Source organism: Portunus trituberculatus, chromosome 43 (assembly GCF_017591435.1).
Source record: "Portunus trituberculatus isolate SZX2019 chromosome 43, ASM1759143v1, whole genome shotgun sequence".
NCBI classification, from domain to species: domain Eukaryota; kingdom Metazoa; phylum Arthropoda; class Malacostraca; order Decapoda; family Portunidae; genus Portunus; species Portunus trituberculatus.
In genome coordinates, this window is record NC_059297.1 from 4799518 (window position 1) to 4811939 (window position 12422).

The 12422-nt window shown below is 37.3% G+C and overlaps 1 protein-coding gene across 1 annotated transcript; it reads left to right on the forward strand.

The window, feature by feature from the left end:
* Positions 1–248: 248 nt before the first annotated feature.
* LOC123518289 (probable ATP-dependent RNA helicase DDX28) lies at positions 249–12009 on the forward strand. Its single transcript, XM_045279024.1, has 13 exons — positions 249–349; positions 1929–2020; positions 2195–2335; positions 2601–2747; positions 5695–5811; positions 6017–6214; positions 6689–6839; positions 7932–8038; positions 8734–8847; positions 9593–9750; positions 10442–10625; positions 11018–11170; positions 11599–12009. Exons 2-13 carry the CDS (start codon positions 1940–1942, stop codon positions 11701–11703), a joined length of 1656 nt encoding a protein of 551 aa, XP_045134959.1. The 5' UTR covers positions 249–349; positions 1929–1939; the 3' UTR covers positions 11704–12009.
* The last annotated feature ends 413 nt before the right edge of the window (positions 12010–12422 follow it).

The window sequence follows — 12422 nt, forward strand, 5'->3', positions numbered from 1 at the left end:
TATAGAATTTTATTGAGAAATTGCTATTTAATTTTTTTTTTTTTTTTGCCTGTCTGGGGAATATGTTAAAAGTAAACCCTCCCAATATCTTGCCAGACCCTCCTTTGGAAGCCAGAGCATTGGCTTGGGCAGTGTATGAAACAGCAGAGGCTAATAAGGAGAATGACAATGAATGTTATAATGAAGTACAAAAATAAGTTTAATTGGATTTTTGAAGGAGAAAGGCATAGTAAGGATTTTAGGGAAGTGGAAGACTTTACTAATTAAGCGATCCCGAGCCATCAAGAGCCAGATCAAGTGACTGGATGTCAACAAAACACGGGATCTGAGCAGCGTGCTACTTTAGACGGTATTTTGACCTCAAATCAATCAGTTTACATAAAATGATGACGTGTCCCGTTTTTACCTTGTGTCATTTCTCATTCCTGTGCATCAAAATACCAGACATTTTAGGTTTTCTGTTTTATTGGTGCCGTAGTGAGAAACGTAATGGAGCAGGTACCAGAGTCAATGTTTCCTTTTTGTACGCTTTTTTATTTGGTAATTGTAATACGTCCGCGTCCCCCCTACCCCCTCCCACCATATCCACCCTCACAAACAAGCGTGGGGGCATGTGAGGAATCGTGTGGTATCGGTGAGGGACGAGGATGGGTGTTAAAGGTTGAATTTCACTTAATATTACGAAACCTGTCGCCAGACCGCCCTCTCTCCCACAGACACTAACCTAACGTAACAAAACACCCAAAAGCTTACATCGTTTTGCTCCACTGGTGAGGTGAAGAGGCAGTCAGAGTAGTGGAGATGTATTCAGCTTTGTGGCATTGTTAATAAAACAAGTGGAACCTCATCTTTACGTCTTTTTATCACATCTTGATTATTGCTGCTAAATACCTCTTCTATTGACTTTTCCTCTCTAAAACTAGCACCATTCACTTTGCTTCCATCTGCTGAGTTGCCACATTAACAACTGATAGTGAGCCACTTTCAGAACGCCCGACTTGTCTCATAAGAACATAAGAAAGGAGGGAAGCTGCAAGAGGCTGCCAGGCCTATACAAGGCAGTCCCAGTGTGCTTAGTCTACCTAATTCCATCTATCTTAATTAGGTGGATAAGATAGATGGAATTTGGTAGATTAAGCATATCTAAAAACAAAAAACTGTAATGGAACTGACCGTGGAAAAGTTTCATTGGTGGCCCCACAAGTGGAAATGTGTGATTGATGTGACAGTTCTATAGACACCATGACATCCTACTATGCTATCCACACATCCCAGTTACAAACAAAAGATCACCATTTCTTGACTAGTACACAGCTTGCTGGATTTAGAAAATCTCAAATTTTCTTCCACACTCAAGTACTATGATATACAGCCACACTCCATGCATGCCACACAATTTCTCTATGTTTGCAGCAAAGTCATCAACCTTTCGATGTAATATTTGGATTTCATTCTTGTATCTGATGTGGCTGATCAGAAAGCTTTACCAATGCAGCTGATAAAGTTATAGTAGAAGCAGAATGCTGTTTCCACTGTCATCCTAATTTCATCAATGTCCACTGTAAGATTGATAACTGGTGTAAATAATTGCAACTATTCTTTTAGCTGAATTGATTTTATCATTTATCATTAACTAAGTTCATTTAAATTTTTCAGCATATTCAAGATATTCTGCTTTCCAGTTGTGTAAAGGCCAGAGTCATATTATTGCTTGAAATAAGTAAAATGCAAAGAATAGTAGAAATCAACAATGGATTGAAATCTAATAGAATAAACAATAGAAGAATGTATTTTCTAAAAAGAATTTCAGATTAAAAGACAAAAATTAAAAGATTATCACATTTTTAAAAGTAAGGAGATTAAATGATGATTTATTTTTATTCTGCATAAACAAAAGATTACAATAACACAAGTTGATTTCTATTTAGCAAAGTGTACCATGTGGCGACCTTGTGTACCAAGAGTGGCATCCCAAAGCTTACAAGTTCTACATCCACTCTATGGACTGTATAGGCTACAGGTTAGTGAAGTTCTGTTTTTCCAGTAATGTGAAGTACTGCTATACAGGTGAAGTAGATTTATTGGTAGCTGTCAGTTTTCTTATCATACAAAATATTTAAAACACTTTCCCTTCCATAGAGTTAATACCTACATATTTTTGGCATCACTTTATTTATATGTTTTAAAATTTCAGATAAGATGCATATCTCAGACCGAGTTTTCTGTGATAAAAATACCTATGGCAGTGCAACAGAGGTTAAAAAGAGAAAAACTGAAGGAGAGAAGAAAACAAAGAGAACAACAAGTGCAGAACTCAAGAATGGGCAATAAGAAAGTGTGTAATTCTTCGTTTGATTCAAGTAGCATTTGTTAACAGGACAGCTCATTGACTTTTTAGCAAGGTGTCTTCATGCAATCCCATAATCAATGTATATATATCACAGAGTTTCTTATGATGCACATTCTTGTTGGTGAAGTCAAGCCTCTAAGACTAATTCAGTATATAAATCAGTTGAAAAAAACTGTAATCTTGTTATACAGTGAACCCTATTAATGTAACTTGATGATATTCAGTATCACTCTAATTTCTGTTATTCCAGGTTCCTATAATAACCTGTAGAAGGAGTGAGTTTAACTATTACTATGGGCAGAGCTATAACAAGTTTTCTGCAGTTCCCTTGGCCTCCAAGGGTTGGCTACATAAGAAGGCAGCAGGGGACTATTTCACCATTAACAGCCATGGCTCTGTAAGTTGTCTTTCTTTTCACTGCTCATAATTTTTGTTCATCAGTGTCAGGTTTCTATAATGAAGGTAAACTTAGTGGGTTATTTACATACAAATCAATTGGTTGATTGATTGAGTTGAGGTGCTAGAACAGTCTTAAATCTTATACACAATATTTTTTTTTTTTCTTTTCATGTTCCTAGCCCATTTTCTTGCTTATGTGTTTTCTAGAGAAAAATTAGCATCATCACCAATATCATCATCATCAACGACATTCTCATCCTCCTCCTTATCTTTATTCTCATTTTTCATTCACCATTCTCACTCTCATCACCACCACCACCACCGTCACCACCACCATCATCACCACCACCATCATCACCATCACCTCCTCCTCCTCCTCCTCCTCCTCCTCCTCCTCCTCCTCCTCCTCCTCCTCCTCCTCCTCCTCCTCCTCCTCCTCCTCCTCCTCCTCCTCCTCCTCCTCCTCCTCCCTCCTCCTCCTCCTCCTCCTCCTCCTCCTCCTCCTCCTCCTCCTCCTCCTCCTCCTCCTCCTCCTCCTCCTCTCCTCCTTCTCTTCCTCCTCCTCCTCCTCCTCCTCCTCCTCCTCCTCCTCCTCCTTCTCCTTCGTATTACAAAAAAGACCGAGAAATTAGAAAAAATACAATGTAGATTAACAAAAATTATCCCAAGGCTGCGGAACAAATCCTACGAGGAACGCCTAAAGGAATTAAATTTATTTTCTCTTGAGAAGTGGAGAGTAAGAGGCGACCTTATCATGCTTTTCAAAATTTTTAATGGGTTTGCAAATTTGAATATTCAAAAATACGTATCAGTCGACCAGTCAAATGTCACCAGAAGCAATGGTTTTAAAATTGTTGGTAAGCGTTTTGTAACAAATGAAGCCAAACACTTTTTCTTTAATCGCATAGTTAATATATGGAATGGTCTGCCATCAAATGTTGTCAACTCAGGTACTATCGAAACATTCAAAGTTCGCCTCGATAAATACTTTGAATCTAATCCCCGGTTGTCGCTATTCATTTCCGAATAACTTGCGCTTTTTCTTTTATCTCCCGGGCCTCTGATCGTGGTTTAAATTGCCCGTTAGTTTGAATTACTCTCACCCTCCATACATGACACAGATAGCCCGGAGTGAACGGTCACTACTTTTACTCTCGATCTGTGAAGGGCTGTGGATAGTCAAGAGCCCTGACAGTAGGTGACCATCATCGGGATTTAAGGTACCAGGGTCACCGCTGCAGGGGGTAACCATACAGTGTGCGGCGCCCTTTAAAGGGAAGTGCACTTTTACAGTGGTTGTACGGAGCTGGGGCCTGATTGACTGCTGCCTCTCTTGAAAGCGCCAGGCAAGGCTGCCGCACCACCTTTTTGACTCCACACTGTGTTTACATACATACTACACTACACTGCATACACGCACAGATAGCCCAGAGTGAACGGTCACTACTACTACTCACGGGCTGTGTTTGGAGAGGGCCTTGTCAACCATTGATCATCATTGGGAACTAAGTACCAGGGATCAATGTTGCAAGGGGTTATCAGCGTACGGCGTCCCTACAGGGAAAGTATGCTATCTCAGTGGATTGAACGGAGCTGGGGCCTGATTGACTGCTGCCTCCCTAGAAAGCGCCAGGCAAGGCTGCCGCACCACCCATTCGAAATACACACTGTGCATCCACGTACACAATGCACACACATCATGACATTTACCAAGCGTTAACACTTTCCCCTACAAACACAAGTTGTCAGACGTAGATTACATATTTCCTTTTCACTCTCTACTAAAATTCCATGTGATTTTTTAATATCACATGGTTTCACCTTTTTTCCTGCCAGCCTCAGCTGGAGGGAGGGGTGGGTGGGGAGGAGCTTTTTGCTTTGCTGTCCTGTCTCTATCACTGGTAGTTAGTAGATAGTCTCCACAAACAGCCTAGTAAGGACCTAAGGGTCTGTTGCTGTTTGTATTCCTTTGTATTCCTCCCTCCTCTTCCTCCACCACCTTTACTCATTGTGTTTGAACTGAGAAGTGAGTTGAGTTGATGTCTGAGCAACCCAATGTGAAATTGTTGCCTTGCTATACTATTGATAGATTTTTTTTTATGTAAAAGGGAAAGCTAAACAAGGGCAACATTTAAAAAAAAGACCCACTTAGTTGTTAGTCTCCTTGCAGGTCTGAAATAATTTGCCTTAATAAAGTCAAGAACTTAGAAATACAGAAGCAGGCAGGGACTTGCAGAGTTTACCAGTGAAAGATATGAATGATTGAGAGTACTAGTTAATTCTTGCATTAGAGAGTTGGACAGAGTAGGGGTGAGAGGAAGAAGAAAGCCTTATGCAGCGAGGCCACAGGAGGAGTTAGCATGATCAGAAGTGCAGTTAGCATGAAAATAATGCTAGAAGATAGCAAGAGATGCAACATTTGATGGAGAGAAAGAAGTTGAAGACAGTCGGTTTGAGGAGAGGTGATGAGACAAAAAGCTTTTGATTCCATCCTATCTAATAAAACTGAGTGGAAATGCCCCAACTCTAGCAAAAGCTTTTGATATGTTGAAGGCACCAGCAAAGGTTTCACCAAAATCTCTAAAAGAGGATGACCAAGACTCAGTAAGGAAAGCCAGATCACTAGTAGTGCAGCCCTGATGGAAGCCATATGGGTGATAAGATGCATAATGGTAATGTGACATGTTTAAGAATATTCCTGTTGAGGATAGATTTTAAGACTTTAGACTAGCAAGAGATTAAAACTATATAGGTGGTAGTTTGAGGAATTAGATTATTGTTATTATTATTATTATTATTATTATTATTATTATTATTATTATTATTATTATTATTATTATTAATATTATTGTTGATATTATGATTATTAGTATTGTTATTATGATTTTTTTTTATTATTGTGACAATAATGATGATAATAATTATTATTGTAATTGTTTTTTCAGAATCCAGCATTTGGGGATGAAGGTGACATTGAGGAAGACTTTGCTTCGCTTGGACTTGATGATGATATTGTCACTCAGTTACACAATATGGGAATTGAGAAGCCAACAAATATACAAGTAATTTCTTAGTTTAGAGCTGTACTGTCTAACTCTCATGAAATGTGATTATTTGTGTTTATGTAGATAAATGTGTAGACTTATCAGAAACTCTCTTATGTTACATTTGAAGCTCATGGAGTAAGGCCATACAATTTCAAGTATCTTGCAGTTGGCAATAAGATTTCTTAGGAATGGAAATATAATTGCTTCTATACTTTTACAGTCCCTGGCAATTCCCCATGTACTGGAGGGAAAAAACACACTAATCTCTGCTGAAACAGGGAATGGAAAAACACTGGCATTTATTGGACCAATGCTGCAACAAATAAGAGAGAGAAATGCCATACTCTCAGAACTACCTATGAATTCCCCATTAGGCTTAGTCATAGCACCTGGGAAAGAATTGGCCACACAGATTCATGTAAGTCCATCACTCTACCCGATTCCTTCTTGTGATTCCTGCTGAGTGGATAGAAAGGTGAAAAAAATATGTAAAATCTGTGGCTTTGAAGAATTTAGCATTTTAGAACAAAGTACACAGTAATTCAAGTGTGTACTGTTTGTTGGTATCTTTTTTTGTGTAAGCCGAGCATAAAGTTTTCTTTATGTATGTGCTCCTTGTATATTTCTCTCTCTCTCTCTCTCTCTCTCTCTCTCTCTCTCTCTCTCTCTCTCTCTCTCTCTCTCTCTCTCTCTCTCTCTCTCTCTCTCTCTCTCTCTCTCTCTCTCTCTCTCTCTCTCTCTCTCTCTCTCTCTCTCTCTCTCTCTCTCTCTCTCTCCATATAAGTCTAGAAGTATGGTTAGTAAAGATGTTGGAGATCTAGGAATAATCTACACATACAATTGACTGTTGTTGAGGTTTCATTGACTCTAGCCTCATTGTTGCTGTCCTTAGGGAGTTGCATCACAAATAGGAAGGAGTCTTGGGATTAAAGTGAAGCTCCTTGTTGGAGGAAGAACCAAGAAGAGGATGCTGTCCCCACCTATGTCTCGAGTGGACCTGCTGGTGGCAAGCTTTGGTGCTCTGTCAAAGCTCACTACTGTTGGTAAGACTTGTTCTCATTTTTGAAGATTATGTAAGGAACAGAAAATTTATGTATTTCAGTTGAGTAGGTAGTTAGATATTTAGTTAGGTTAGGTTAGGTTATTTCAGTTCAGTATGTAGTTAGATATTTAGTTGTAAGGTACTCTCATAATGACACATTTTAGAATTTGTGGTGCAAACTTGTTATTACTGTATAATCTCTTTTGTCAATCTTTTTGTTCCATTAATACAAGAAAAATAAATTTCAGCATTTTTTTTTTTTTAGACAAGACATGTAACTTTTTGCATTACACTATAAACATGTTCTACACTTTTGCAGGTACATAATAAAAATCTGTTAAGTTATGAATTCAACCAATACATTAGCCTTGCAGTTCCCTTCCTAGGAGAGAACCAGTAATATCATAAGGTCAGAGTACATACACAACAAGGACATTTCAGTCTCTTGATACTACATACTACTTTTAACTTCCTTTCTGCCAACTTACATACAACTTACAATCTTTTATTTAATTTCCCTCTCCACGAAACTACCGTATCTTCTTCTCTAAGACACAGGTATTTAAGATTGCTGGCGGTAATCCTGTTTATATTTTTTTTATTTTTATGTCCTCATTTGCATCGGAAAGCAGCTGTTGTTTTTATGCAAGTAATGGTATCACTGACTTAATCTTCAAATGTTCTCAGCTTCCTTCTCTCACTCACACATCATTACCACTACCACTGTTCTACTCCCCTGCAACATGTTCTTTATCTCCATTACTGCTGCTCTTTCTTCTATATATTCATGCTCTTCATAGATCCTGAAACTCTCAGGCTTTTAAGACTTTCCCAGATACAAGTCACTCTCATCTGAGATTCAGGTATAGTACATCCTCTGTCCAACATTCATACAAGACACATTTGAGCTATTTCATTACTTATATATTCTCTCTCTCTCTCTCTCTCTCTCTCTCTCTCTCTCTCTCTCTCTCTCTCTCTCTCTCTCTCTCTCTCTCTCTCTCTCTCTCTACATTCCTGGTTTTCCCTTTTATAAACACTGTAAGACTTGTAGATAAGCGTATAAAAGATTGAAGTTTGATCTCTTTTACAGGGGTGTACAACATGAACTACTTGAATCACGTTACCTTGGATGAGGCTGACACAATGCTTGACGACTCTTTCAATGAGCAAGTGACCCACTTTATGACCAAGTTTCCAGTAAGAGCCATGCCACAGCATATCTTTGCACAAATATCTCTCTTTAGCTTTTTGTTTATGATGATGTAAAAATATTGTGTCATTTGATTCTCTGCATTTAATTGATAACTTAGTAATGAGAGAATCTGACTGTAAAATGTGGTAATGTGTCTGACTACAGTGCAAGAAGTGCCAAGTATGAATCCTGGTCATAACCAGAATTTTTTCTTGGACAACCGGCCCCTCTTAACCCCTTCAGTACCATGACGTGTTTCCATATTCATTCTGCTTACTATTTGGTGATTTTATACAGCTTCAGCATCTCATGTGGGGGATTAAAATAGTGAAGATTCTGGCCATTAATCTTATAATATCAATAGACCCATGCTGATGTCAATAAAATTATCTAATTGTACCCAAAACTTGAGGTAAAAATACATCCCAGTACTGAAGGAGGTAAAGTCATCCATCCAGGTCAACAGTGACTGGGAAGGCTAAAGGTGATGGAAAAAGGAAGCGGTCACCTTATTCCCCCCTACTAGATATGCTGAGAGCCCACAGTAGATTGGGTGGCAATAACTTCCCATCACCTACACTCCATGAATACTGCACCTAATTCACTTTTTTTAATTTGTCACTGTATTAAACTTTCCTCTTACCATTAATCTGTGGAGTATAAAAGGATTCCTTTTAAATTGTTGTACATTTGCCTCCAGATACAAGATGGAGGAGAGAGCCAACATTCAGAAGTCTTGTCTGGGGCCCAGCTTACCTTAGTAGCTGCCACATCACCAAGAGACTTGACTAAAATCCTTGAACCCATTGTGAATGTGAGTTAAGAATTATTATTCATTAGAGTTTTAGATTAAGGGGATGTAGATAATAAGATAACTGAAGGAAATGAAACAGGAAGATTGATTTCATATGTTGTTACTAATTTGTCCTTTGCTGATTCAGTCTCCTTAATTATGCAGTTTTCTAGATTATTTCACTTCCTTAGGTGTATAACTTTGTTGAAATATGCTGCATTTTTTTTTTTTTTATTTATTCATTTTTCTTTTATTCATTATTGCTATTTTAGAGAATAGTGGCAAATATTTTCCATGTTGATGCTTTCAGGTGATGTGAAGTGTCCCAAATGCTATATGTAGTTTTGTCTGTGAAAATATACTTAATCAGTCAGCATTTAATGATATTCAAGGTGGCATGCAGGGCTGCCCAAAGAATAGTGATATGCATGTGAATCTTTCCATGATATTCTTGTAGGCATACTATTGATGATTTTCAACAACTGCACCATTTCAAGGAGACTTAGTCATTCCAGCACCAAAATTAATTATATGACGGGTTGTGACAAAACTGTAGTAAGTACCTCAAGTACCATGAATTGAGATAGGAGGAAAGAGGAACTGGTACGAGCAAAGGATAGAAGCTTGATGACAGTGATGCAATAGTTTAGATTCAAATATGTAAGTAAATGAATGGTTTGTTAAGGATGGTGAGAACTTAAGAGGAGCTAGAAGATTTTTTCGTTCCTTTCCTTGTTTTGAATTTTATATTTATTTTTGTGTGAAGCCTGACTCGGTGGTGCGTGTCTCCACACCTCACCTGAACCAGCTCATGCGCCACGTGCCCCAGCGCTTCTTTAGGATCAACAAGAATACCAAAGTGGAGAAACTTATGGAATTAGTGAAGAATGATTCGCATAGGGGAAGTCCTGTGATTATATTCAGGTAAGCAGAGGTGTCTGACCATGCCTTGTGCTGTATAGTGTTTGTATATATATATATTTATGTTTTTTGTACTCTCTCAATTTTATTGTATATAATTGTGTATCAAATTTCACAGTATCTTAGCTTATGAATCTAGTTTTTTTTTTTTTATTTATTTATTTATTTATTTATTTATTTTTTTTTTTTTTTCTCCTGTGCAAAAACATTAAAGTTTGGCACAGAGAATACTCCTGTAATTCCACACTATTTGTTTATGTACATCACAAACTCAGATATCACCTCTGTCATAGTAGATGACTTTGTGCAGTCTGTCTCAAGTCTGACTTATTGTTATGTAATTGATTAAGAATCATGTTATTTTTCTACATTACCTTTTATGGAGTAGTGATCCAGTGAACTTTTTTGTTTTATTTTTTCTATCCTTTTCATATAAAAAATAATGGTGTTTCATTAATTTCCCTGAGGTGTTTACTTTTCTTTTTAAATTGAAATTATCATTTTCCTTTTTCTTCATTGTTATAAATTATTTAGTTCTGTGAAAAATAACCTCTTGTATGAAAAATACTCTGTGGTTTACTTTTTCTATCTAATGATCTTTATCACTTATGATAACAGTGAAAAAAATTTAATGAGGTAGGAATTGTTTGTGATGTTCCTTCAACATGTATTTTTCATGTTTTTTTTAAACAAGCAACAAGATTAAGACATCTGACTGGCTGTCCTTGCTCCTCAATGATAATGGTGTGCCCTGTGCTAACCTGAATGGGACTGTTCCTTCTGCTCTTAGACAAAAGCACTATGATGCTCTCATGTCAGGGGAGGTGAAAGCTCTCTCCTGCACTGATCTCACATCTCGTGGCCTGGACACATGTATGGTAGGTAATTAGAAGCAACTATTTGATGATTACTGTTATAAATATTACTATTACTCTCATTATCTTGATCTGATTTGCCATGCTGAGTTATGAGGAATGACTTCAGACCTGAAAAGTTATAAAGAATCAAAAGTATATAGTTCTTGACTAAATTGAACTATATGAATATATACTCTTTTTAGGTTTATCATCACCAAGACTTATTGAATTTATGACACAAAAATGATGATTTATAAATCTTTCTATTGGGTGGTTCACTCCAGGTGTCCCATGTGATCAACTATGACTTCCCAAATTACATTGCTTTTTAGGTTTATCATCACCAAGACTTATTGAATTTATGACACAAAAATGATGATTTATAAATCTTTCTATTGGGTGGTTCACTCCAGGTGTCCCATGTGATCAACTATGACTTCCCAAATTACATTGCTGACTACATTCATCGGTGTGGACGCACGGGACGTGTTGGTGGTGCCAATGCCTCCCTTGTCACCAGTCTGGTCCATAAGCCGTGGGAGGTGGATCTGGTTCAAAGGATTGAGGTATGAGGGACTCAGCAGTCTTGAGGTGGAGGCATAATGTATAGAATATGATGTATTCATGTGAAAGAGTGTTGAGGGAAAGCAAACAATGGAATCTTGGGACCTCCCAGCTAGACTTCCATCTAGTGCCCTATATATATAGTACTTGAAACTACAAAATAATATGCCAAGAGGGTTAGTAAAACACAATTGCATATGTGAGATATTTTGCATGGTTTGTTATTTTATTGCAGAAAACATTAAGTTTCATTATAATTGTAAATGTTTAAATTTGCTATTATTGTTAGATATGAAATTTATTGTTGATGTCTCTAAGCATTATACTTTTTATGTGCCACAACTTGATGTGGTACATAAAAAGGAAAATGTAGATTGTTCTGTCCTGACTGTAAGTAAGATGCATGTACAGTATTACTTTCTGATTTCAGTATGCAGTCAGGAAGAGAGAGGAGTTCCACAATGTGAATGCCAATATTAAAAGGATACTCACAGTCAGGCAGCAGAAAAAGGAACTAAAGCAGGTGCAAGCTTAAGCACATAAAGGTTGAAAAGCATTACTTTCTGAGAGGAAGTATATAATTTAAGCTGTCTTGGGAGCATACAAAGGTAAACAAAAAAGTGAATATTATAACATGCTACTTTACAGTTGTGATGTGTAATCTCACTGAATGCGAAGAGTAAGTATAAGTAGTGTATATATTAACTAAAACTTGATATCTAGTGACAATGTTTTTTTTGTTACATAATGTTTTAAAAAGAAGAGATCAATTATTCTCTTAAATGTAATATATTGTATGATAATATGTTGTATATAGTATTATTAAAGTGATTTTTAGTAACAATTTTTGTTATTCCACATGTTAAAAAGAGACAATCATCAATCAATGTTTTATTTATGCCCACCAATGTATTACAATTGTACATATTGTTGTGGGTGGTTATTGTTAGTTTCACCAGAACTTGCTGATGGGAGAAAGTCATAGCATGATATGAAATGTTTATTTGCTCTGCTCTTCCACGCCTGCAGATTCTCCTATCTTTAAAGTAAGCCAGGAGGTGTGGACTAGTCTAAGAAGCCTTTGTTGCTTTGCTGAGTGGAAGGTGAGGGAACCTGTGTGGCTTTGATGTGTCATCCTGCCTCTGGTGAGGAGTTTAGCCTTGTCATGGAGCAGCCTTGGACTGCAGGATGCCTGGACAGGTTCCAGTATTTCACCAAGTAAGATAATTACTTTGCTCCATATATGTACACAGT

Excerpts from the sequence above, each read along its gene's own strand:
- LOC123518289 (XM_045279024.1), top strand. The coding sequence starts at position 1,940 with ATGTGGCGACCTTGTGTACCAAGAGTGGCATCCCAAAGCTTACAAGTT. Across the intron at positions 2,021-2,194 it reads ATGGACTGTATAGGCTACAG|ATAAGATGCATATCTCAGAC; the intron begins GTTAGTGAAGTT and ends TTAAAATTTCAG. Across the intron at positions 6,215-6,688 it reads AATTGGCCACACAGATTCAT|GGAGTTGCATCACAAATAGG; the intron begins GTAAGTCCATCA and ends TGCTGTCCTTAG.